We start from the raw sequence: 23,973 nt of genomic DNA on the forward strand, positions 1-23,973 counted from the left end.
GTAGTTAATTGCCTATAAATACTCTGACTTGTAGTCTTATTGGGTACTAGTTTAGTTAATTTCAGAAATAAGCTTTTATTTAGCCTCTTGTATATGTTTTCAAAGTTAAGTAGAAAGAAATATCTAGGGGGGAAAAAGCAATGTTTGTCCATTTAGATATACTGAGATAGATAGGTGGCCCTCAAACATTTCAGAGATCCAACAGAATATGGCATTTAATGTTGAAAGGTGGGCTGGAGAGGTTAAGAGCACTGGCTGCTCTTCCAGAGGTCCTGAGTTCAGTTCCCAGCAACCACATGGTGGCTCACAACCATCTATAGTGAGATCTGGCGCCCTCTTGTGGCCTGCAGGTGTACATGCAGGCAGAGCACTGTATACATGATAATAAATAAATAATAAATCTTAAAAGAAAAAACACAAAACAACCATCTATAATGTGATCTGGTGCCCTCTTCTGGGCATGCATGCATGCAACACTTCATTAATAATAATGATGATGATGATGATGACGTTAAAAGGCTTTTCTGACAGACACATCTTCTCCTGGCAGCACACCCCAGTCTACTTCAAAGAAGATGAAGGGCACCAAAGAACCCCCGTATGGACTTTGCTTCAAATGTGGCAAAGCTAGCCACTGGGCAAAAGCGGGCCCTTACCTTGACAGCTGACAGCAGACTGTCCAAACTGTCGGCAACCAGGACACTGGGAAGTAGACTGCCCAACTTTACAGAGATAAGGTAAGCCAGCCCTTCAAACTTCCTGCTTGACAGAAAAGTCTGTCAGATATTCTGGGCCTGTAGTCTGAAGATGGATGCCCCGGTGGTGCACGCCTTTGATCGCAGCACTCGGGGAGGCAGAGGCAGGGGGATCGCTGTGAGTTCGAGGCCAGCCTGGTCTACAAGGTGCGTCCAGGACAGCCTGGTCTACAAATCGGGTGCAGAACAGCCAGAGCTACACAGAGGAACCCTGTCTCAAACAAGTAAACAACCAACCAAAACCGCAGTTACGTTATGTGCTTCTGTTCCTGTTTTAATCCCAGGTGTGAGATAAGAGACTGCGTCACAGCTGGTGATTACGGTTTGCCTTGTGCACTAGCAGGGGCGTGCACGGATAGCTGAAGATAGTTTAATTCTGGGGACTCTAGAGAGGGTATGGATGGAGGGGCCCCCCCCCCGAGAAGGCCTGCGGCAGCTGCTGCTGGTTCACCCTCCTGCTGTGTTTGCTGGACGGTTGGACATTCTGATGACAAAGATTGGACTTGCCCCAAGGAAGCCAATGTCCTAATCAGCAGGATTAGCCTATAGAGGTCTACACTCTCTTTCCTCTCTGACTTTCTTTCCTTCCTACCTAGTGTTCGGGAGCTGGAAGAGATTAAGGTGGAATAAGGTTTGGAAGGGAGGTAGAGGTATAAGAACTCAACAAAATACCTTTTAAAAAACATGCCAACACAGCACACTGGGGCCTGGCATGTGACTGAGCTATCAATAGGCAGCGCTGGGCTTAGAGCTATTTGTCACACAGCCAGCTGAGGAGCCTGGCAATGGGGGACAACAATTTGTAAGGAAACCCACGTCCAGCTTCTTTCTTTTTTTTTAAAAAGATTTATTTATTTGCTGGGCAGCGGTGGCACATGCCTTTAATCCCAGCACTCAGGAGGCAGAGGCAGGTGGATCGCTGTGAGTTCGAGGCCAGCCTGGTCTACAAAGCGAGTCCAGGACAGTCAAGGCTACACAGAGAGACCCTGTCTTGAAAAAAAACCAAAATAAAAAAAGATTTATTTATTTATTATGTATACAGTGTTCTACCTGCATGTACACCTGCAGGCTAAGAGAGGCCATCAGATCACATTATAGGTGGCTGTGAGCCACTGTGTGGTTGTTGGGAATTGAACTCAGGACCTCTGGAGGAGCAGCCAGTGCTCTTAACCTCTGAGCCATCTCTCCAGCCTGGGCCAACATTTCTAATGTCCGTTTTCCCAGTGGCGGGAAGCCCTCTTCCTCCATGGATCACATCGTGGACGTGGTAGTAAAAGCAGAGCAACTGTCCGTGTATATGGCGTGTGGGCTTTCCTTTTCCTCATCTGACAACCTTGGTCAGGTCTGTCCAGTTCTGCTCTCTGGGTTGAGGTACCCAGCTTAGGCCCAAATCTTTCCTGTTAAGGTAAACACTGCAGCTCTCACAGACTTGGTTTTGCCTTTCACCTCATGATAGTCATGGATGAGCACCTGGGGTCAGATTAGGGCCTCAGTGACCTGCTTTGGGCTGGCATATAGTGGCCATCAACTCTGGTATCAGCATACCTAGCTGCACCTGGGAACTCCAGGAAGCAATCCTACTCTGACACAGGCTCTTTTTGCTCCTTGAGGACTGGTTTCTTCTGACCGAAGGTGAGATACCAAATTTTTACTGGGTATTTGGTTTTTTGTTTGTTTGTTTTTCGAGACAGGGTTTCTCTGTGTAGCCTTGGCTGTCCTGGACTCACTTTGTAGACCAGGCTGGCCTCGAACTCATAGCGATCCGCCTGCCTCTGCTTCCCAGAGTGCTGGGATTAAAGGCGTGCGTCACCACCGCCCGGCTTTTACTGGGTATTTGTAAGTCTGTGTCTCATCATCAAAGAAGGTGACAGTGGCTTTCAGTTTATGCAAATTTTTTGTTTGTCTTGGTGTTTTTGTTTGTTTGTTTGTTTTGAGACAGGGTTTCTCTGTGTTGCCTTGGTGTCCTGGACCCACTGTGTAGACCAGGCTGGCCTTCGAACTGGCAGCAATCCACCTGCCTCTGTTTCACCACCACCCCGACCCCTCCACCCCCAGTGCTGGGATTAAAGACATGTGCCACCACACCTGGTATGTGAAAGGTCTTGTCCTAATCAGTTGCCCAGGCTGGCTGGACCTCACGGTGCCTCGGCCTCCTTCATGCTGGGCTTTTAGATATGCCATGCCGCACCCCATCTGGTTAGAACCCTGGCTCCCAAGTGGCAGGCAAACTGAGGCTCTGGTAACTGTTCTCTGCCTCATGAATATGTGCAGTGGCTGGGAGTCAGTTGAACTTGGAGAGGAGGGGCTGCAGATGTCCCCGGCGCTAGAGTGCTTCCGTAGCCTCCTCCAGGCCCTGGGTAGAGCTCTTTATAAGGCCAGTGTGCTGCTGCGCACCCGTGAACGCCTCGCTCAGGGTGGAGCGGCAGAAATTCAAAGTCATCTCAGCTGGCCAGCGAGGCTAGCCTGCACTACCTGAGAGCTTGTCTTGGTTTTTTGTTGTTGTTGTTTTGTTTTGAGACAGGGTTTCTCTGTGTAGCCTTGGCTGTCCTGGACTCGCTTTGTAGACCAGGCTGGCCTCGAACTCACAGCGATCCTCCTGCCTCTGCCTCCCCCTCCCGAGTGCTGGGGTTAAAGGTGTGTGTCACTGCGCCCGGCACTCACACTACCAATATTGAAAGCTAAAAGGGCATTTGTGACCAGGGTTCCTCTATTCACCTGTCAGAAACAGCAGCCTTAACGGGCGAACATGGTGGTGTTTCGAAAAGGGCTTCCATTTGCATATTCACTGGCTTATTAATTAGCGCAGGGAAGTCGTTATGCAATGCGAAAATGATTGAGATGCTGTTGCCCCTCTTTGAGAGGATTACAGGGATCCAGTGCCCCCTTGGGGACCAGCTGTGCACTGTAAAAATCCGGCCTTCAGTGACTAAGGCACCCCTGACCTTAGTTTTCCAAAGTAGTATGGTTTTCCAAGGGCACGAGCAAGCTGACCTCAAACGAACCTTGTACACAAGGCGCGTTCAGAGCACAACGCCACAGACCGCATCAACTTACAGAACAGGTTGTGTGGCTGTGCTTGTGCCTGCGTGTGTCATCCGGGCCTACCTCACCTCGCTCCGCTCAGAGACCATCCATGCGGCCAACTCCGCGCTCAACCAAGGATCACTTTGGTGATCTTCCTGCCTTCACCTCCCGGGTGCCGGAATTACAGGGGTGAATCTGTGCTGCCAAGACAGAGCTGAGGACTTCACACATGCGGGGGGAAGGGGACTCTACCAGCTGAGCTAGGTCTCCGGGCTCTAATCATAAGCTTAATGCTGTGAATTGAGCCAAATTAGTCCCATGCAGGCATCAGATCTGGTAGGTACCGGCAGCTGCGGAGAGCACTGGGTGGCCAACACCGTTTCCCTACCGGGTAATTTGTTTCGAGGGAAAGGTCTCGCCACAGCTGAGTGGTCTGGGGCTCTTCTTTAATCCCAGGACACTGGAGGCAGACACAGACGGATCTCTATGAGCTGGAGGCTAGCCTTGGGAGACTCTGTCTCAAAAACAAAGTGACCAATTTAGCAAACCCAGCAGGGCTTCAGCGCACTTGCACGCCTCGAGCAGGGGCTCACACTTGGGGGGAATCAGGTCTCCCCATGCTTGGCTGTGCCTCTATGTCACTCTCATCCTCCGAGGTCATCTTAGGTTTGGTGCTCGTGTTAACCAACTCCACAAGGAAAGAGAGAGACCAGCGAAGAGTCTGCACTGGGAGCCTGGTGGTGGTGGCTCGCGCCTTTAATCCCAGCACTCAGGAGGCAGAGGCAGGTGGATCGCTGTGAGTTCAAGGCCAGCCTGGTCTACAAAGCGAGTCCAGGACAGCCAAGGCTACACAGAGAGAACCCCTCCCCTCCCCTCCCCCTCTTCCTCCTCCCTCTCCCCCTCCCCCTCCTCCCTCTCCCTCTCCCCCTCCCCCACATCTTGGGCATAACCTATTTCCTGTAGTCACAGGGCCGGATCAAGCTGAACCTGTTTCCCCTAGTCAGCTCTGCCTGGGTGACCTGGCGTTGGTCCACCTTCCTGAGCGATGGCAGAGGGAGCCGGTAGGAAACCAGGGTGCTAAAGGTGAGTGACTGAGGCCACATGTGGGGTACATGATGACACAGCAAGACGACACAGACAGACAGGACCAGAGACGGGAGACAAAGTCAGATGTAGAAGCTGAGTGTCAGGGTGCATGCCAGGCAGGCAGAACTCTGTGAGTTCAAGGCTGACCTAGTCCACTTAGTGAAACCTTGCCACAACAACAAAACAAAACAAAACCAAACAAGCATAAACAAAGTTAAAACTTACAAGCCGGGCATGGTGGCGCACGCCTTTAAATCCCAGCACTCGGGAGGCAGAGGCAGGTGGATTTCTGTGAGTTCGAGGCCAGCCTGGTCTACAGAGTGAGTTCCAGGACAGCCAAGGCTAACACAGCGAGACCCTGTCTCGGAAAAACCAAAAGCCAAAACAAAACCAATACCAAACAGAGAAAGAGATGTGCAGTTCTTGCCTAGCACGCGGGGGCCAGTCCACCTTTGGCACGGTCCTCCCCCAGAACACATAAGGAGCCAGTGAGGCTGGGGTGGGGCTGAAATGTGGCAACAGGGACACACACAAAAACACACCCCCACACTGACCTCCTTCCTGGCACTGCCATAGTGGCGGCTGGTCCTTCTAGGTCCTGCCCGTCCTATTTCCCGTCTTACTCCAGGTCATTAAACCACTGGCCACAACTGAAGGCTCCACGCCCCAGGGAGGAAACCACTGAAAAGGCGTCCCTGCTCCCTGGCGCCCCAAACCATCAATTAATATTAACAAGAGAGAATGCTCCTCGCTACCTAAAGACCCCCAGCGGGGTGCAAATGGGGCGGAAGCTCCGCCTCTTGGCTCAGGAGGTTAAAGGGCTTGGGTCCCTATCTGTGAGGCCAGAGTTTCCGGATGGCGAGCTGCAGCGGCGACAGGAAGGTCACTATCCAGCTGGTGGACGACGACCACGACGGGGCCTCCGGGGCTGGAGCCAGGGGCCCACAGCTCTTTAAAGGGCAGAACTACGAAGCCATCCGAGCGGCTTGCCTGGATTCCGGGATCCTGTTCCGTGACCCTTGCTTTCCTGCTGGTCCTGACGCCCTTGGCTATGACAAGCTGGGACCGGACTCGGAGAAGGCCAAGGGGGTGGAATGGAAGAGGCCCCACGTAAAGCGGGGCTGGGCTGGGCCCTGGGTCTGAGGGAGGAAGGGTGCGGCGACCTGGGTCTGAGGGAGGAGGGACGACCGACGGGCAGCCAGAGTCACCAAGGCCACGACGTGGACCCTTGACTGTGAGAGAGGCAAGCTGGGGTGTGAAAGCCTAGCTCTGAGGAAATGGGAATTGGGGGACGAGAGCCGCCTTGGCCATTGGGTTCAGGGAGATCCAGGAAGGTAAACCTCCCACCCACGGGGCTTCCCAGGCTTGGGGGCCCTCATCACTTGGGATGCTGGTGCCAGGGACCTGGGCCTGTCTTCTCCGTTGCTCACCTCCTCTCCTGGCTTCACCGGAACCCTAACTTACGTTCCAGGAGTTCTGTGCCGAGCCCCAGTTCATCTGTGAGGACGTGAGCCGAACTGATGTGTGCCAGGGAAGCTTGGGTGAGCCTCGCCCCCCCCCATGCCCCTTTGTGGCCATCTTGAGCCCCTAGGCCCAGGACTCAGACTGCTCCACACCTCTGCCTCCTCCCGCCCCCCCCATCATTCCCAGTTTGCTGGTCTCTGGTCCCCCCCATCAGTTCCCCTTCCCTCCCCCCCACCCCTGCTCCCGACAACCCACATACATCTAATCTGAGCCTCTCTCTTCCCAGGAAACTGTTGGCTTCTTGCAGCGGCCGCCTCCCTTACGCTGTACCCCAGACTCCTGTACCGGGTGGTCCCCCCTGGGCAAAGTTTCCAACATGGCTACGCGGGGGTCTTCCATTTTCAGGTAGAGCTCAGTTCCCTCTCTCCATGCCTCAGTTTCCCCACATGGTAGCATGATGAGATAGGTTTCATATATTCCCCCCCCCCCACTCCCCGCCCAATGCTCCGTCTGGGGGAGGGGAAAAGGATGGGATCCCAGAACTTGGGAGGTGGTAGGCAGAACGGAGTTGGGGGTGGGGGGGGCAGGGGTTGGAGGTAGCACTCGTGTAGGGTCTGGAAACTGAGGCCACCACACCTGCCTCCTTTTTTTTTTTTTTTTTTTTTTTTTTGTCCCTAGCTCTGGCAGTTTGGCCGCTGGGTGGATGTGGTGGTAGATGACAAACTGCCCGTGCGTGAGGGGAAGCTGATGTTCGTGCGCTCGGAGCAAAGGAACGAGTTCTGGGCGCCTCTGCTGGAAAAGGCCTATGCCAAGTAAGGACCACAGCCCCCAGTCCTCGGGAACACAGCTGGCCGTGACATCGGGTACTGACATCTGAGGTGCTCCAGACGAGGAGCCTAAATCAAGTCCTAGCCGCCAGGGCCCTAGTGTCGCAGCACTGTCCTGGAAGGACTTTCATGTTGTGGGGTTGTGTGGAGAAAGGTTTGCATACAGCCCAGCTCGCCCTGGAACTAGCTATGTTCAAGGGGGACCTTGAACTGATGCTCTTGCCTCTACCTCAGGAGGGCTGGGGTTGCGGGTGTGTGCCACCGCACCAGGCTTATGCATTGCAGGGGGCTTGAACCCAGGGTTTCATGCCTGCTAGGTAAGCTCTCTCCCAGCTGGGCCACATCCCCAGCCCTTGCTTATTAGACTGGCCTCGAATGGGTACTCTCCCTTTGTTGTGCTCTTGTGCATGTGGATTAGGAAGGGAGTCTATGTGCCAGGGACAGAACCCATGATATTGTGTGTGCTGAGCCACGCCCCCAGCCCCTCCCTGGGGGATCCTAGACAGGGGCTCTACCACTGAGCCACGCCCCAGCCCCTCACTGGGGGATTCTAGGCAGGGGCTCCACCACTGAGCCACGCCCACAGCCCCTCACTGGGGGATTCTAGGCAGGGGCTCTACCACTGAGCCACGCCCCAGCCCCTCACTGGGGGGATTCTGGGCAGGGGCTCTACCACTGAGCCACGCCCCCAGCCCCTCACTGGGGGATTCTAGGCAGGGGCTCTACCACTGACCACACCCCAGCCCGTCACTGGGGGAGTCTAGGCAGGGGCTCTACCACTGAGCCACACCCCAGCCCCTCACTGGGGGATTCTAGGCAGGGGCTCTACCACTGAGCCACGCCCCAGCCCCTCACTGGGGGATTCTAGGCAGAGGCTCTACCACTGAGCCACACCCCAGCCCCTCACTGGGGGATTCTAGGCAGGGGCTCTACCACTGAGCCACACCCCCAGCCCCTCACTGGGGGATTCTAGGCAGGGGCTCTACCACTGAGCTACACCTCCAGCCCCTCACTGGGGGATCCTAGGCAGGGGCTCTACCACTGAGCCACACCCCAGCCCCTCACTGGGGGATTCTAGGCAGGGGCTCTACCACTGAGCCACACCCCAGCCCCTCACTGGGGGACTCTAGGCAGGGGCTCTACCACTGAGGCATACTACTTTCAGCTTGTGAATCTTCACATCTTTGTTTTGTTTGTTTGTTTTTCAAAACAGGGTTTCTCTGTGTGGTCTTGGCTGTCCTGGAACTCACTCTGTAGACCAGGCTGGCCTCGAACTCACAGAAATCCACCTGCCTCTGTCTCCCGAGTGCTGGGATTAAAGGTGTTGTGCCACCATGCCTGGCTGAACCTTCAAATCCTAAAGGCCTCCCTCTTTTGACATTTCCCACAAACATCCCTAGAACCCCTACTGAGTACCCACATATCCCTGAAATCCCCTGGCCTATCAGACCCTGGGTTTGCCAAATCTTATTCCCTGAAGGGCCTTTAACCTCCCGCATCCCTCCTGGTCTGTTGAGTCATCCACAGCACCTCCTTTCCCATTGCAGGCTCTGGGAGGCCTGATGAGCCCCCAAGGCCATGGCCTCCTGGAGCCTGTTAGGTCCCTGAAGGGTTGAGAATTGTGCCACAGCCCCTCCTATGGCCTCCGGACGGCAGAGTCTCATCCACCCTAGAGATCACAGGCTCCACCCCACCCCCTCACTCCTAACCCCATCTCTGAATATTTAAAGGGGGGGGGGTCAAGCCAGAAATGGGAACCTACACCCATAATCAAGGTAGTACTGAGTATACTGAGGCAGGAGGATTGTAAGCCTGAGGACTGACGGGATACACAGTGATACCATGTCTCCAAAACAACACAAACCCGGTTAGCTGAGCATAGAGAACACCTTGATTTCTAGCTCTTTTTTTGCTTGCTTGTTTGTTTTTGTTTTTCGAGACAGGGTCTCTCTGTGTAGCCTCAGCTCTGTAGACCAGGCTGGCCTTGAACTCACAACGATCTGCCTGTCTCTGCCTCCCAACTGCTGGGATTAATGGTGTATGCCACCACGCCCAGCTTGATTTCTAGCACTCTTGACAGCTGAGGCAGGTGGTTTTTTCTTTTTCTTTTTCTTTTTTTTTTTTTTTTGTGACTCTGAGGCACACATGGTCTGGAGAATGACTTCCTGGCCCGCTGAGGCTATATGATGAGACCCTGTCTCAAAAACAAGATGAAGGGGAGGTGGGAGTGGTCCAGAGAAGTGGCTCAGTGTTAAGGCTGCTCTTCCAGATGATCTGGGTTTGACTCCCGGCCACAACTGTGTGTAATTTCAGTATACCTCGTGCCTCCTTGGACACTAAACATGTGGTGCACAGACATACACGCAGGCAAAACATACATATAAAAATAAATAAACCAGCTGGGCGGTGGTGTCGCACGCCTTTAATCCCAGCGCTCGGGAGGCAGAGGCAGGTGGATCGCTGTGAGTTCGAGGCCAGCCTGGTCTACAATGAGAGTCCAAGACAGTCAAAGCTACACACAGAGAGACCCTGTCTTGAAAAACCAATAAGTAAACAAATAAACCAGAACACACACACACACACACACACACACACACACACACACACACACAAGTAGGGCTAGGTCCTGGGAATCCCTACCTTGATAGAGCCACCCCCCCACCCCCCCACCCCCGAGACCCAAGGGCTGCGATGTCTCCAACAGGCTCCATGGCTCCTACGAGGTGATGCGGGGAGGCCACATGAACGAGGCGTTTGTGGACTTTACAGGCGGCGTGGGTGAGGTCCTCTACCTGAGACAGAACACTCCAGGTCTCTTTGCTGCCCTGCGCCATGCACTGGCCAAGGAGTCCCTTGTGGGTGCCACGGCCCTGGTGAGAACTAAGCTCCCGTGTGGACCTCCACTAGACCAGCACAGTCAGGGATGTGGTGGGAGGGAACACAGCGTCTAGTGTCTTCCTCACTTTCTCCCCCCAAATCCTCAGTGGCAGGTCCTAGGCCGGTGCTCTGCAGCTGAGCTACATTCCTCTAGCCCCTGATTTTTTTTTTTTTTTTTTTTTTTAGTTTTTCGAGACAGGGTCTCTCTGTGTAGCCTTGGCTGTCCTTGACTCACTTTGTAGACCAGGCTGGCCTCGAACTCACAGAGATCCGCCTGCCTCTGCCTCCTGAGTGCTGGGATTAAAGGCGTGTGCCACCACGACCGGCTCCTTTGATATTTTACTTTATTTTATTTTTATGCGGCTTGGATAGCTCCTGAGTTAGAAGCATGAGGCTGGGTTGGGATGCTAGTGCCAGATGCTTCTGGCACAGCCTCGCGATCTCGGCCCCCTTTCAGAGTGATCGGGGTGAGATCCGCACAGATGAAGGGCTGGTGAAGGGGCACGCTTATTCTGTCACGGGCACGCACAAGGTGAGTCACTCCCATCGCTGGACCAGGCTAGTGCTGCCTCCTTCCACGATGCCCCCCATCCCATCCTCCTCACCGATGACCTGTTGTCTTCAGATGTTCCTAGGCTTCACTAAGGTGCGGCTGCTGCGGCTGAGGAACCCCTGGGGCCGCGTGGAGTGGTCCGGGCCCTGGAGTGACAGGTGGGATGGCACTGGGGTGGGTGGGCGGGGCATTAGGTGGGCGGGGCCTGGCACTGGGTGGGCGGGGCGTGGTCCCCACATGCCTACATTTTACATGGGGTCTCCTCAGCTGCCCACGCTGGGACATGCTCCCCTCCGAGTGGCGAGACGCCCTGCTTGTAAAAAAGGAGGATGGTGAGTTCTGGTGAGTTCTGAGGGACACTCTGCTGTGGAAGGAGCCTAAGATACGGGACCAGAAGGGACACAGAGAAACTCACGGGGCAGAGAAACGATCCCTATCGGCTGCGATTTGGGTGGGTGGCTGAGTCTGGATCCATTTTTGTCAAAGTCAGGGCAGAATCAGTAATAACTGTTAAGGGCATTTGTTTCTTAGAAGGAGAACATTGAGATTAGGCTGGCCCAAAACTCATTTATGTAGACCAGGCTAGCCTCAGACTCACGGCAATCTTTCTGCCTCAGTTTCCCCAATGCTGGAATTGCAGGCAAGAGGGAATCTAAAGGAATTTGGAGATAGTGATTTGGGGGGGGGGGCGTAACGGGAACAGAATCATATTTAGGGGTGATCTGGGGGGGGCCTGGTGACATTTGGGGCTTTGCATACGTATAAGCTGTTTTCCTAGTTTTATATTTATTGGTGTCTGTGCACGAAGCACGCATGGTGGATAGTGGGATCGAACGCAGGTTGGCAGGCTTGTAGGGCAATAGTTTTTATCAGGTCGGCCAGCTTCCCGGTGGGATGGGACCGGGGCTTGTCATTGGGCGGGTGGGGCGTAGCATTAGGTGGGCTCACATTAGAATGTCTGAGGACATTCTAAGGTGAATTTGAAGATATACTGAGAGGGGTTTGTGACTCTCCACAGAGGTGGGGTTATCTGTGAGAACGTGTCAATCTCGGCGCAAGGCCTGAAGGCTGGCGCGCGGGGTGTGTGTGTGTGTGTGTGTGTGTGTGTGTGTGTGTGTGTGTGTGTGTGTGTGTGTGTGTGTGTGTGTGTGTCTGGAAATTGGAGGTTATTGGGCAGTACTTAAGAAACTGAGCTGGGCGGTGGTGGCGCACGCCTTTAATCCGAGCACTCCGGAGGCAGAGGCAGGTGGATCGCTGTGAGTTCGAGGCCGGCCTGATCTACAAAGCGAGTCCAGGACGGCCAAGGCTACACAGAGAGACCCTGTCTCGAAAAACAAACAAACAAACAAACAAAAAAGAAATTGGGGGGCTTTGTGGTAGGGGCCCACTTGCGGGGTGCCTCGAGCTGGGCCCTGAGGTGGCCGGGCACCTCTCATGGTCCGCCCTGTTCAGGATGGAGCTTCAGGACTTCCTCACGCACTTCAACACGGTCCAGATCTGTTCGCTGAGCCCTGAGGTGTTGGGCCCCAACCCCGCTGGCGGCGGCTGGCACATCCACATCTTCCAGGGCCGCTGGGTACGAGGCTTCAACTCTGGCGGGAGCCAGCCCAGTGCTGGTGAGCACCCCCCCCCCCCACCGCCGGGAGGTCCCCTGAGAAGCAAGCTGCCCGTGGGGCCCAGGAGGGGGGGGCAGGCTGGGCACCCCACCGCCTTCTTCTCCATCAGAAAACTTCTGGACCAACCCCCAGTTCCGGCTGACGCTCTTGGAGCCTGATGAGGAAGAGGATGACGACGACGAGGAGGGGCCTTGGGGGGGCTGGGGAGCTGTCGGGGCACGGGGCCCAGCGAGGGGAGGCCGCATCCCCAAGTGCACGGTTCTCCTGTCGCTCATCCAGCGCAACCGCCGGTGTCTGAGGGCCAAGGGCCTCACTTACCTCACCGTGGGCTTCCACGTGTTCCAGGTGAGGCCGAGGTGTCAAGCTGATTGAGGTCTTTTTTCTCGGGCAGCGGGGTACTGGGGGTGCAGAGAGGAGCGCCACTGCAGAGAGAACGGGAGAGAAGGGATTCAGGTACAGGGATTAAAATAAAGTAAAATAAAATAAAAAAGCTGAGAGTCAGAGGGCAGGAGGAGACCAAAGGGACGAGGGCACCGAGGGGAAGGAAGGGCTTGGGGAAGGGATCAGAGGGGACCTAGGTCAGAGATTGGGGTGGGGAAATATTAAGGGTTCAGAAAGAAGGTGGAGCTGGGCGGTGGCGGCGCACGCCTTTAATGCCAGCACTCCTCGGGGAGGCAGAGGCAGGAGGATCGCTGTGAGTTCGAGGCCAGCCTGGTCTACAGAGTGAGTCCAGGACAGCCAAGGCTACACAGAGAGACCCTGTCTCGAAAAAAAAAAAAACAAAAACAAAAACAGAAAGAAGCAGGAGTGGGGGAAGTGTGGAGGGGCAGGGAGGGGATCTGCGCGCTCCCCTAACCCCACCCCGTGGCTTTTCCTTTCTGCAGATTCCTGAGGAGGTGGGTTTCAGATGCGGCCCCAGACCTGCCCTAGGGCTCGGTTGACCAGCGCAGGAAGGCTGGGGACACGGGAGGGCCTGGCCAGACTGTGTGTGTGTGTGTGTGTGTGTGCGCGCGCGCGCGCGCGTATTGGAGGACCAGAGGGTTGGGCTGGGAGCTCAGGTGGGTGGTGGTGGTCATGGCACCCCGCCCGCAGCTGCTGGGCCTCTGGGACTCCCCGCGCAGCCGCGCGCTCTTACCGGGACTGCTGCGCGCCGACCGCTCGGTCTTCTGCGCCCGCCGCGACGTGAGCCGCCGCTGCCGCCTGCCGCCCGGCCACTACCTGGTGGTACCCAGCGCCTCCCGTGTGGGTGACGAAGCCGACTTCACGCTGCGCATCTTCTCGGAGCGCAGCCACACCGCAGTGTGAGCTGGCACCCCGCTTCCCAAGCCTTACCAGGGGTACCCCGAGCCTGGCCCAGGGCCCAGGGACCTCAATCTAGAATCATAGGTCCCCCCTCCCCCGCCCCCGCCCGCCACTGGCACCAAGTCCCACCCAGAGACCACAAAGCCCCACCCCTGCAACCCCAGCCACACCCCACCCAAGGATTTCCCCCATCTTCCACCTGGCGCTGACAAAACCCCACTGCCCTTTGACTCCACCCACTGCCCTTTGACTCCACCCACTGCCCTTTGACTCCACCCACTTTCCTCTGCTGAGGACCCCAACCCCACCCCCTCCCCTGGTAATTTGCAGGGAGATCGATGACGTGATCAGCGCTGACCTGGATGCACTCCAGGTGCGGACTGTTGTGGGGGGGGGCAGGATTTTGGGGTCCGCTTTGGGAAGGAACTGAACTCCCCTACCTCACAGGCCCCCTACAAGCCCCTGGAGCTGGAGTTGGCACAGCTGTTTTTAGAGTTGGCTGGAGAGGTGAGGGGGGTCGGGGGGAACTGGGGGGCGCCCGGCCAAATGACGCTGAGCTCCCTTTTCTCCCTAGGTGTCTTAAAAAACAAAAACCCAAACTAAACCAATTTACCCCCCGCCCCCAAATACTGTAGACCAGGGCATCCAGGAACAACTATGTGCCCGGTAGCTTCCTTCAGGTACCCAATGCTGGGGTTACAGACCTGAGCCATCTAGCTGGGGTTTGGGGGTGTCTCTGCTTTACTCCCATGAGGCTTTTCCCTCTGTATTCTGGGGGTGCTCAGATGGTCTTTGCTCCGCCTACACCTCTCTCTGGAGGGTCAGTCACATCCCCAGCCACTCAGACGTCGTCACTTGCCCACTGTGGGCCGCCCCGGTGTGTCTCCCGCCCTGGCTGCCCTGACCACTCTGGGGATGTGCCCTGAGCGCCGCAGAGCCCGGGGCGTTTGTCCACCCCGTGTTCGAGCCAGTGGCCTCACAAGTGGTTCTTTTCCTGATTAAGGAGGAGGAGCTGGATGCCCTTCAGCTGCAGACTTTAATAAGCATTGCCCTGGAGCCTGGTGAGTCGGGGGTCCGGGTCGGGTGGGGGCCCCTGCAACGCCAGCAGCACACCCACGGAGCTCTGCTCCAGGATCATGGTCCTGTGAGGGTCATGGCCACCCACAGGGCCCACTTCCTCTAAGAGGCATCATGAGCAAAGACACAGAACCCCAGCTCTGTCGGTTTCCTCAGGCGTGAACTCTCTGCACCCGTTATGTACAAAATGCCCACTGCAGGAAGCTAGTCTGCAAAGTTCTCGAAGTGTTGGCTTACTATGCGAGGGGCACTGGATTTCTTTCTTTCTTTCTTTCTTTCTTTCTTTTTAAATTTTTTATTAATTTATTGTTGTTATATCTCAATGGTTATCCCATCCCTTGTATCCTCCCATTCTTCCCTCCCTCCCATTTTTCCCTCCCTCCCATTGCCCCCTTTTAAAAAAAAATTTTTTTTTTAATTTAATTTTTAAATTTATGTGCATTGGTGTGAGGGTGTCAGATCTTGGAGTTACAGACAGTTGTGAGCTGCTATGTGGGTGCTGGGAATTGAACCTGGGACCTTTGGAAGAGCAGACGGTGCTCTTAACCACTGAACCAACTCTCAAGCCCCCGTTTTCCCCTTATTCCCCTCCCCTATGACTGTTCCTGAGGGGGACTTCCTCCCCCTGTATATGCTCATAGGGTATCATTCTTTCTTTTTTTTCTTTTTCTTTTTTTTTTGTAGCTAGGGGCAACACCAGGCACTCTGGAGAAATCGGGCTCAGGACCTGCGAGCAGCTTGTGCAGTGTTTTGGGGTACGTGAGGCAGTGCGTGGGGAGGAGGGACTGGGATGCTGGGGTTTCCCCTTGCCTTTTAGGGAAAATTGATTGTAATCAAATGTCTTCACCGCAGCATGGGGAAAGGCTGACCCTACATCACTTCCAGGAGCTCTGGGGCCATCTCCTGGCGTGGCAGGTGGGTGAGGGTTGGGACCCGGGGCCATCTCCTGGCGTGGCTGGTGGGTGAGGGTTGGGACCCGGGGCCATCTCCTGGCGTGGCAGGTGGGTGAGGGTTGGGACCTGTGGCCATCTCCTGGCGTGGCAGGTGGGTGAGGGTTGGGACCTGGGGCCATCTCCTGGCGTGGCCGGTCGGTGAGGGTTGGGACCTGGGGCCATCTCCTGGCGTGGCTGGTGGGTGAGGGTTGGCACCTGGGGCCATCTCCTGGCGTGGCAGGTGGGTGAGGGTTGGGACCCGGGGCCATCTCCTGGCGTGGCAGGTGGGTGAGGGTTGGGACCCGGGGCCATCTCCTGGCGTGGCCGGTGGGTGAGGGTTGGGACCCGGGGCCATCTCCTGGCGTGGCAGGTGGGTGAGGGTTGGCACCTGGGGCCATCTCCTGGCGTGGCAGGTGGGTGAGGGTTGGGACCTGGGGCCATCTCCTGGCGTGGCAGGTGGGTGAGGGTTGGGACCCGGGGCCATCTCCTGGCGTGGCAGGTGGGTGAGGGTTGGGACCCGGGGCCATCTCCTGGCGTGGCCGGTGGGTGAGGGTTGGGACCCGGGGCCATCTCCTGGCGTGGCAGGTGGGTGAGGGTTGGGACCCGGGGCCATCTCCTGGCGTGGCAGGTGGGTGAGGGTTGGGACCCGGGGCCATCTCCTGGCGTGGCCGGTGGGTGAGGGTTGGGACCCGGGGCCATCTCCTGGCGTGGCCGGTGGGTGAGGGTTGGGACCCGGGGCCATCTCCTGGCGTGGCCGGTGGGTGAGGGTTGGGACCCGGGGCCATCTCCTGGCGTGGCAGGTGGGTGAGGGTTGGGACCCGGGGCCATCTCCTGGCGTGGCCGGTCGGTGAGGGTTGGGACCTGGGGCCATCTCCTGGCGTGGCAGGTAGGTGAGGGTTGGGACCCGGGGCCATCTCCTGGCGTGGCAGGTGGGTGAGGGTTGGGACCCGGGGCCATCTCCTGGCGTGGCAGGTGGGTGAGGGTTGGGACCCGGGGCCATCTCCTGGCGTGGCCGGTGGGTGAGGGTTGGGACCCGGGGCCATCTCCTGGCGTGGCCGGTGGGTGAGGGTTGGGACCTGGGGCCATCTCCTGGCGTGGCCGGTGGGTGAGGGTTGGGACCTGGGGCCATCTCCTGGCGTGGCCGGTGGGTGAGGGTTGGGACCTGGGGCCATCTCCTGGCGTGGCAGGTGGGTGAGGGTTGGCACCTGGGGCCATCTCCTGGCGTGGCTGGTGGGTGAGGGTTGGGACCTGGGGCCATCTCCTGGCGTGGCAGGTCGGTGAGGGTTGGGACCTGGGGCCATCTCCTGGCGTGGCTGGTGGGTGAAGGTTGGGAGCAGCCGCTTCCTCCTAGACACCGATGTCCCGTGGGTTACCAAGGGGCACTGCCAACTTGGGGGTGAGATAGATAAAGTCCCTCGCACCTTACGGTGGCCCCTAAGGGCACTAAATAGACTGATCTAGAGCTGCCTCTGGTTCCTGTTGGACTCCCAGCTCCCAACTTGCTCCTTCCTTGTCGGGGGACGTCAGGCCTGTCCCCTACCCTCCGAAGAGCCTTTGCTTAGCTACCCATGGGTACTCCTTCAGCCGAGGAGGGGGCAGCTGAAGGTTCCCAGAACTGCCCATAGCGGCAACGCCCTGGTATTGCGCCCGCCCTAAGCATCTGTGGGTAGGTGGATTTGAAACTGTTCCCAAGAGCCTAGGAGCCAGGGGAGCTGGGCCTAAGCCCAACCTGTCTGGCCTCAGAGGTCCTCTCTGCTCCCGGGTGCAGGGACAATGCTGAGTCTGGAAATGGGACACTGACTTCCACCTGCCTCTCCGTCCTCCAGGCCACATTTGACAAATTTGATGAAGATACCTCTGGGACAATGGACTCCTGCGAGCTGAGGCTGGCACTGAACGCGGCAGGTATGGCTAAGTAACTGGGACGGCTGTAGGGACGGCTCCTCGAATTCTTGAATGCACCCCTCAGCCGTGGCCGTCCCTAACTGGGGCTGTCCCCAAGGCCCGGCACCGGCAGCTTCCTTATGTGGTGGCTCTGGGCGCAAAGCCCTGTCTGTTCCTATCTGTGACATGACTAATGGGTAAGGTGACAAGGAGCCCCCAGAATGCCACTGGACAGCACCTGGTGCCAAGGACCACCCCCAGCCATCCCCAAAACCCCTTCTGAGGCTGCTGCGTCACGGCAGAGGAAGGAAATCCCACCCAAGACCTAAGTCACGGGAAATGTGTATAAGGGGGCCTGGGTGGGATTACTGAAAAGTCCTGGAAGACGAGCTGGCTCCCTACTTCCTGCTGGGCTCATCCGTGACCACTAAGTACAGGGGACCGGGGAGCGGGGGGAGGGGCGGGGTGGAACAACTGACCAGTGAGGGGAGAGTGAGAGGCTACAAGCATGAGATCTGGAAAAGCGGCAGGCATCCAGGAACATGTGATGTGATGCCCAAGGCGTGACGGTAGAAGGCTGGGGGCCAGCAGGCTGAACCCAAAGCAGTAGGGACGTAGGGTAGAGGGGAGGCTGGGGGTTCATGGCACCAGCCATCCGTCTGCCCACAGTGCTTGGCGCATGCCAGACGTTGCTCAGGACACAAGGCACCTAATGTCTTCTTGGGGGCTCACAGGAATTCTAGCAGGCTGGCCAAGGGCTCTGGAGTCCTTTGTCCCCACCTAGCCAGTTTCCCCTCTGCCCAATATACCAGGGTACATGAACACCACATGGACAGTGAACTGCCTCAGGCCACCTAGCTGTAGGTGTGGTGTTTGTGTGTGTGTGTGTGGGGGGGGGCACAAACTTGTGTCTTTGGGACTGTATTGGGTACGTGGAAGCTGGGAGGGACAAATCCTCCCAGCCTGGGGCTTCTAGGAACTCCTTGTGATATGACAGAGGCCATGTTTAGACGTTAGGTGTGGCCTTAGAAGAGGAGCGACAAAGCGGTGTTCTCCCGGTGCCGGGGGCAGGGAGACAGTCTCCAGCCTCTGCAGGAACCACCACAAAGCGAGCTGCTCCTGCTGGCACCTTGAGAGGCAGAGACAGGATGGCAAGTTTGCAGCCCAAACAACATAGTGCCTCACAAAGTACACAAGGGCTGGGGGGGGATGTGGCTCGGTAGGAGATCATGCCTAGAGCCCCACCAGCGAGGGGCTTGAGGGCGCAGAGCTGCGGAGAGCGCCTGCTTAGCATGCGCGAGGGCCTCGGTTGCACCTCTAACACCCCCAAAAGCAGCAATGAAGCCCCCACATCAGTTGGCGAGCGCTCAGCTAGCAGGCTGCAGGCCCTGAGCTCTACCACAGGGTAAAACCGCAGCACCTAGAAGGTGGAGGCAGGGAGAATCAGGAGTTGATGACCAGCCTCGGCTACCGTGGGAGAAGTTGGAGGCCAGCTTCCTGCAAACAACACAGCACAAAACGGAACACGGGGCTGGGGAAATGACTTAGGTAAAGTCATGTGTGAGGGCCAGAGGTCAGATGCCCCAGCTCCCAGGTGACGGCCACGGTGCTCTGCCTACAATCCCAGCATTTGGGAGGAGACAAGTGGCCTCCAGAGGAAGCCGGAGGCTGGCGAGGGCAATCTGGTTTGGGTCTGGATTTGGGTGAGGATGCCTCCACATACAAGTGGGGTGTGACCTAGGAAGCCAACACCGCCCCCTTAAGTCGAAACAAAAAGGACCGGCACACGTGGGATGCTGTAACCGCCTCAGATGCATCCCTCCTCCTAGGCTTCCACCTCAACAACCAGCTGACCCAGTCCCTCACCAGCCGCTACCGGGACAGCCGGCTCCGTGTGGACTTCGAGCGCTTCGTGTCCTGCGCAGCCCGCCTCACCTGCATCTTCCGTGAGTGCTGCTTCTGGCGGGGTGGGGTGGGGTGGGGCATGGCGGGGCGGCGCGACTCACTCTGCCCCCTCTCACACAGGCCACTGCAGCCAACACCTGGACGGCGGCGAGGGGGTCGTCTGCCTGACGCACAAACAGGTGAGCTGGCGCGAGGTTACAGCGTGGCCCCGGCGCTGTCCCGAGGCCCGTGCCCCAAGGCTCTCCCTTCCTTTTCCTCAGTGGGCGGAGGTGGCCACGTTCTCCTAGGACCCCACGCCAGGCCTGAGTCGCCCTGCTGGGCACCAGCGGTGGAAGCGGACCGTGGATGAGCAAGCGCCTGGGGTCTGAGGCCCAACCCACCACCGCGCGGGTGGCGGCTAGGGAGCCCTGGCTTAGCCCCTCAAGTGCTGGGATTCCGGGCCGGGCCCCCCTTCCTTCTGTGCGCATGTCAGGCCCTGCTTAGAGGCACAGGCATGGCGGGCGGCCCTCCAATAGGATCGCAGGGACGATATACAACACTAGAACCCTTCTTAAAAATATTACACGTTTTATTCTCCCATCCCCAGAGGGTGGTTTATCCAGAAACCAAGAAAATAAAAATCATCAGAGTAAACTCAAGGGGGTGGGGGTGGGGAGAAACCCTTAACTACCAGGCAGGCAGGCCAGCAGCCCACCTCCACCTCAGGAGGTCCCGAGACCCCTGGCCACCGTGGTAAGGGGGGAACTGGGCGGGGGCTGGGGAGGGCATCAATCAGCTATGTCTTCATTACAAGAGTGAGAGAGGTGGCAGAGATATGCAGCTAGATGGATATATATTTATATAATAAATCCGTAAGTTAATAAAGTAAATAGTAATTCTCTGGAAGTTTTACATTTTTTATAGTTTTTTTTTTAATAGTTTTAATTTTTTTAAGAGTTTTTTTTTTATTTGTTTCTGTTCCATTCTTTGTGTTTGTGTTGGTTTTGGTCCTTAGAAAAATCTGAGACCCAGAGCCCAGGTGAAACAAGGCCAGGTGGGCGGAGGCTGGGTGCCTTAGCCGCCACTCTTGAGGCAGAGAGGGGTGATCACACAGGGAACAGGAAGAGGGAAGGGACGCTGGGATCTGGTCCAGGGGGGCTGGGTGCCCTCTGCTGGACGTGTAGGGCAGGAGGATCCTGGACAAGGCACATGGGGCTTTGGCCTGGATTTAAGAGGCCCTGAGGGGGCCCCAGGGGCAGAGGAGGGACCTGGGTCTGGAAGGGTGCCTCTGGGGGCACAGATGGGGCCCAGGGGTCCACTGCCCCTGCCACATAGGTTAAAAACCCACGACACAGCATATATATTCAGCAGACCAGAAGTGCTGAGCTCCACGCCTGCCTCCCCACCCCACAAGGCTGAGAGGCCTGCCTGGCCCCTCCCTCTCTGCCTGACCCCTAGAAGGACCACAAAAAGCTCTTTGCATAGATACAGAGTCAGGGTGGGGGCAGGGCTCCTCAACCCCTCCAGGAGGCTGAGGGAGGCTGGTCAGGGTGGCTGAGGGCCTCACAGGTCGCTCTCCCCATAGAGGGCTGTGGAGAAGGACTTGTAGTCGAGGGCCCCAGGAGCAGCATCCGGCCCCTGGTAGGGCGCCATGCGGGCGATGCAGTACTCAGCCTGGTCCGGGGGCAGCTCTCTCCGCAGCTCCTCGGCGGTGATAAAGTTCTAGAAGCACAGGACAGGACTCTGAGCCACCCTGTCACCGCCCGCTTGACCCGGCGCCGAGTGCCGGCTGAGGTTTTGGCCACGGGTCCCCCAGGACTTCTGTGGGTCCTGCTCACCTTGTCCCCTGCCAGGACCTTGAAGGAGGCGATGACCTGATCAGCTGTGTCTGTGTCTGTGGTCTCCCTTGACATGAAGTCAATGAAGGCTTGGAAGGTCACAAGGCCGCTATGGTTGGGGTCGACCACACTCATGATGCGGTTGAACTCAGCATCACCCTGTGGGGAGGGGCAGGGTGGGGGACACAGCACTTAGCAGAGCTGCTTATAGACTTAAGGACAGAAGTCGGTTGGGCACAGCCTGGCCAAACAGTGCCAGGCCTTGGGAGTTTGCCCCTTGGCCTCCTCCCCTGAGCCTGGGGAAGCAGGGGGTTGGGTCCACTGCCCCAGCTCTGGCTTAAGCTAACTCTGGAGGGCGGGAGAGAAGCAGCAGCAGAGAGAAGGGGAGAGAGTGGAGGACTGTCCCCTGGGTCCTTGTGGGAAGAAGGGGAGTGCAGCAGAGCAGAGGAGGAGGCAGGCTGGCCATGCTGCACTGGAGGTGGAGGAGTGTCCCCAGGAGGGAGCAGTGAGGGCCGGGGAGGAGGAGGAGGAGAAGGAGGAGGAGCAGAGGCTGCATACCAGGCTGTATCCTGTGGAGATAAGCAGGGCCCTGAAGTCATCTGAGTCCATGCTGCCTGTCTGCTTCTGCTCCCAGGACGCAGGCATAGCAGAGGCCAGGCCCAGAGTAGGCCCCATGTGCACAGCGGACAGACAGGACAGTGAAGGAAGCAGGGAGACCAGGTAAGGGGGAGAGTGGCCAGAGAGCCAGGGGGCAGCACACGCCGGCAGGGTGGGGTGGTGAGAGGGAGGAGAGAAAGAGAGAAGAGCAGTTAACGCAGCCTGCTGGGCCCGCGGCGCGTACCTGCCGGTCACTCTCCACGTCGTAGCCCAGGCTGATGAGGCAGGCCTTGAACTCCTCAGGCCCCAGGGCCCCGCCATGGTCCTGCGGGGGCCATCGAAGGCAGGCGTTTGGGGGCGGTGCGGAGACGGGGCCACAGGAGAGGGAGAGGGGCCAGACCACATGCAGTGGGCAGGGGAGGGCACATGGGGAAGGGAAACACACAGTTAGAGGTGATGTCAACAAGGTGGCGGCCAGGGACGGGAGGGGCGTGAGGTGTCCATGGCCTCAGTGGGCAACATGGAGGGCCACGTCCAGGCCTCAAAGACAGGGGGGACCTCTCCCTGCCTTCCCAGTGTTTACAGGGGAGCATAAGAGGCTGCAGTGCAGCTGTGGTGTTGGGTCAAAAGGTCATCTGGAGGCAATCGAACCCTTTAAGGAGCCTACCAGACTCCTTTAGAAGCTGCACATGGGGACCAGAGTCCTGGAACCCCCCACCTGGCCTTGTGTGTGCGCTGGCGTCCTGCCCATCCTGTGGGCAGCAGCTGATGGGATGGACGGGTAGATGGGAGGGCGGGCTAGGGCGTGACACCGGGGAGAGGAGCGGCCACTCTGTGGCAGCCCGGGGGAGGGGCTGACCTTGTCGAAGTGGTTGAAGGAGGCCCGGAACTCCTGCATCTGCTCCTGGCTGATGCCCTTGGCGTCTCGGGTGAGGATCTGGTTTTCCACCTCGTTGATGGTGCGGGCGATGGCGGTGAGCAGCTGCTCGGAGCCCACGCGGATGTGCTGAGGGAGGAAGGATACCGGTCACCGAGCCCCGCGGGTCGGCACAGCGAAATGTGCAACTAGACCCCCAACTCTAGGGCAACAGCCTCCCGACTCTGGTGTGCTGAGGCCACAGGTGGGGGTGGATGAGACTCTTTCTAGAATGGAACTTAGGGGGCCTCGGTTTTTCAAATGTCTATGTAATCTAGCCTTCTATCTTTTATTTTCTAAACTTTGCTGTTCTCTCTCCACGTGTGGTCCAGGCTGGCTAGCTCCTCCCACTCCACGTGTGGTCCAGGCTGGCTAGCCCCTCCCACTCCACGTGTGGTCCAGGCTGGCTAGCTCCTCCCACTCCACGTGTGGTCCAGGCTGGCTAGCCCCTCCCACTCCACGTGTGGTCCAGGCTGGCTAGCCCCTCCCACTCCACGTGTGGTCCAGGCTGGCTAGCCCCTCCCACTCCCCCGCCTCCACCACTGAGGGGCGCACCTCCATGGTGTAGTTGGTGTGCTTGTTGTCGAAGATGAGGGCCTCCTGGATGAGCTGGTGCTGCTGCTCTAGCAGGTCCAGGTTGGGTTTGTAATCCACAATGCTGCGCTCGTACTGTTTGAGGTGGCTCAGCTGGTCCTCCAGGGTCCCATTCATCTCGATGGAGATGCGCCCGATCTCCTGCAGGAAGGTAGGCCCCCAGGTGATGCGGGCCCTGGCTACTGTGCTGCTCTCTGGAGATGGCAGGGAGGCTGCTTTTCACATCTGACCTCGCCTTTGCCCTTGTCAGTCTGTATGGCAGGCCCTGCACTGTGACAGGGTGACTGTAGAGAGGGGAGACCCACGGACTGGGGAACTGCACTCACAACTTGAGTGCACACACCTTCACCCTAAGACAAAACTCCTTTGCTCCTTAAAAATAAGAAATAGAGCCAGGCGTAGTGGTGCACGCCTATAATCCCAGCACTTGGGAGGCAGAGGCAGGTGGATCGCTTTGAGTTTGAGGCAAGCCTGGTCTACAAAGCGAGTCCAGGACAGCTAAGGCTACACAGAGAAACCCTGTCTGGGGGGGGGGGGGAAAGGGGGGGGTCTGGAGAGATGGCTCAGATGGCCCAGCAACCACATGGTGGCTCACAACCATCTATATAATGTGATCGGATGCCCTCTTCTGGCCTGCAGGTGTACATGCAGATAGAGCACTGTATAAATAAACCTTTAAAAATAAAAAAAAAAAAAGAAAGAAAAAGAAAAAGAAGCCCGGCGTGGTGGCGCAGGCCTATAAACCCA

The 23,973-nt window shown here is 57.4% G+C and overlaps 2 protein-coding genes and 1 long non-coding RNA gene across 8 annotated transcripts in view; 1 reads left to right on the forward strand and 2 right to left on the reverse strand.

Moving 5' to 3' along the window:
* Nucleotides 1–5,546: 5,546 nt before the first annotated feature.
* Nucleotides 5,547–20,187, forward strand: CAPN12 (calpain 12). The gene is made up of 21 exons (XM_084770568.1): nucleotides 5,547–5,975; nucleotides 6,337–6,406; nucleotides 6,616–6,734; nucleotides 7,008–7,141; nucleotides 9,861–10,029; nucleotides 10,491–10,565; nucleotides 10,659–10,744; nucleotides 10,854–10,928; nucleotides 12,039–12,202; nucleotides 12,312–12,547; nucleotides 13,087–13,098; nucleotides 13,295–13,503; nucleotides 13,835–13,877; nucleotides 13,952–14,011; nucleotides 14,508–14,565; nucleotides 15,266–15,336; nucleotides 15,434–15,496; nucleotides 17,340–17,418; nucleotides 19,227–19,343; nucleotides 19,423–19,481; nucleotides 19,563–20,187. The coding sequence occupies exons 1-21, from the start codon at nucleotides 5,721–5,723 to the stop codon at nucleotides 19,587–19,589; spliced, it is 2,181 nt and encodes a 726-aa protein (XP_084626694.1). The 5' UTR covers nucleotides 5,547–5,720; the 3' UTR covers nucleotides 19,590–20,187.
* LOC311591183 lies at nucleotides 12,458–13,459 on the reverse strand. The gene is made up of 2 exons (XR_014777026.1): nucleotides 13,338–13,459; nucleotides 12,458–12,624 (listed from the first exon to the last, which is right to left on the reverse strand). It is a non-coding gene; the product is annotated as an uncharacterized lncRNA (long non-coding RNA).
* The window catches only part of ACTN4 (actinin alpha 4), a 65,722-nt gene continuing 61,598 nt past the window's right edge, over nucleotides 19,850–23,973 (reverse strand). For 2 of the 6 annotated variants that reach the window (XM_084770547.1, XM_084770546.1), the window contains exons 17-22: nucleotides 23,188–23,367; nucleotides 22,576–22,722; nucleotides 21,961–22,041; nucleotides 21,678–21,743; nucleotides 21,120–21,278; nucleotides 19,850–21,003 (exon numbers count right to left, since the gene is read on the reverse strand). In XM_084770547.1, the coding sequence (XP_084626673.1) occupies nucleotides 20,845–21,003; nucleotides 21,120–21,278; nucleotides 21,678–21,743; nucleotides 21,961–22,041; nucleotides 22,576–22,722; nucleotides 23,188–23,367 (792 nt within the window). In that variant the 3' untranslated portion in view covers nucleotides 19,850–20,844. The remainder of the gene's footprint in view (nucleotides 21,004–21,119; nucleotides 21,279–21,677; nucleotides 21,744–21,960; nucleotides 22,042–22,575; nucleotides 22,723–23,187; nucleotides 23,368–23,973) is intronic. The other 4 variants (XM_084770545.1, XM_084770544.1, XM_084770543.1 and 1 more) reach the window with 2 other exon arrangements.

Source organism: Acomys minous, assembly GCF_964271855.1.
Source record: "Acomys minous genome assembly, chromosome: 20".
NCBI lineage: Eukaryota > Metazoa > Chordata > Mammalia > Rodentia > Muridae > Acomys > Acomys minous.

What these genes read in the sequence shown, in the direction of transcription:
- CAPN12 (XM_084770568.1), top strand. Translation starts at nt 5,721, where the DNA reads ATGGCGAGCTGCAGCGGCGACAGGAAGGTCACTATCCAGCTGGTGGAC. An exon ending in CGGGAGCCAGCCCAGTGCTG is followed by an intron (nt 12,203 to 12,311) that starts GTGAGCACCCCC and finishes CTTCTCCATCAG; the next exon opens with AAAACTTCTGGACCAACCCC. An exon ending in GCCATCTCCTGGCGTGGCAG is followed by an intron (nt 15,497 to 17,339) that starts GTGGGTGAGGGT and finishes TCCGTCCTCCAG; the next exon opens with GCCACATTTGACAAATTTGA.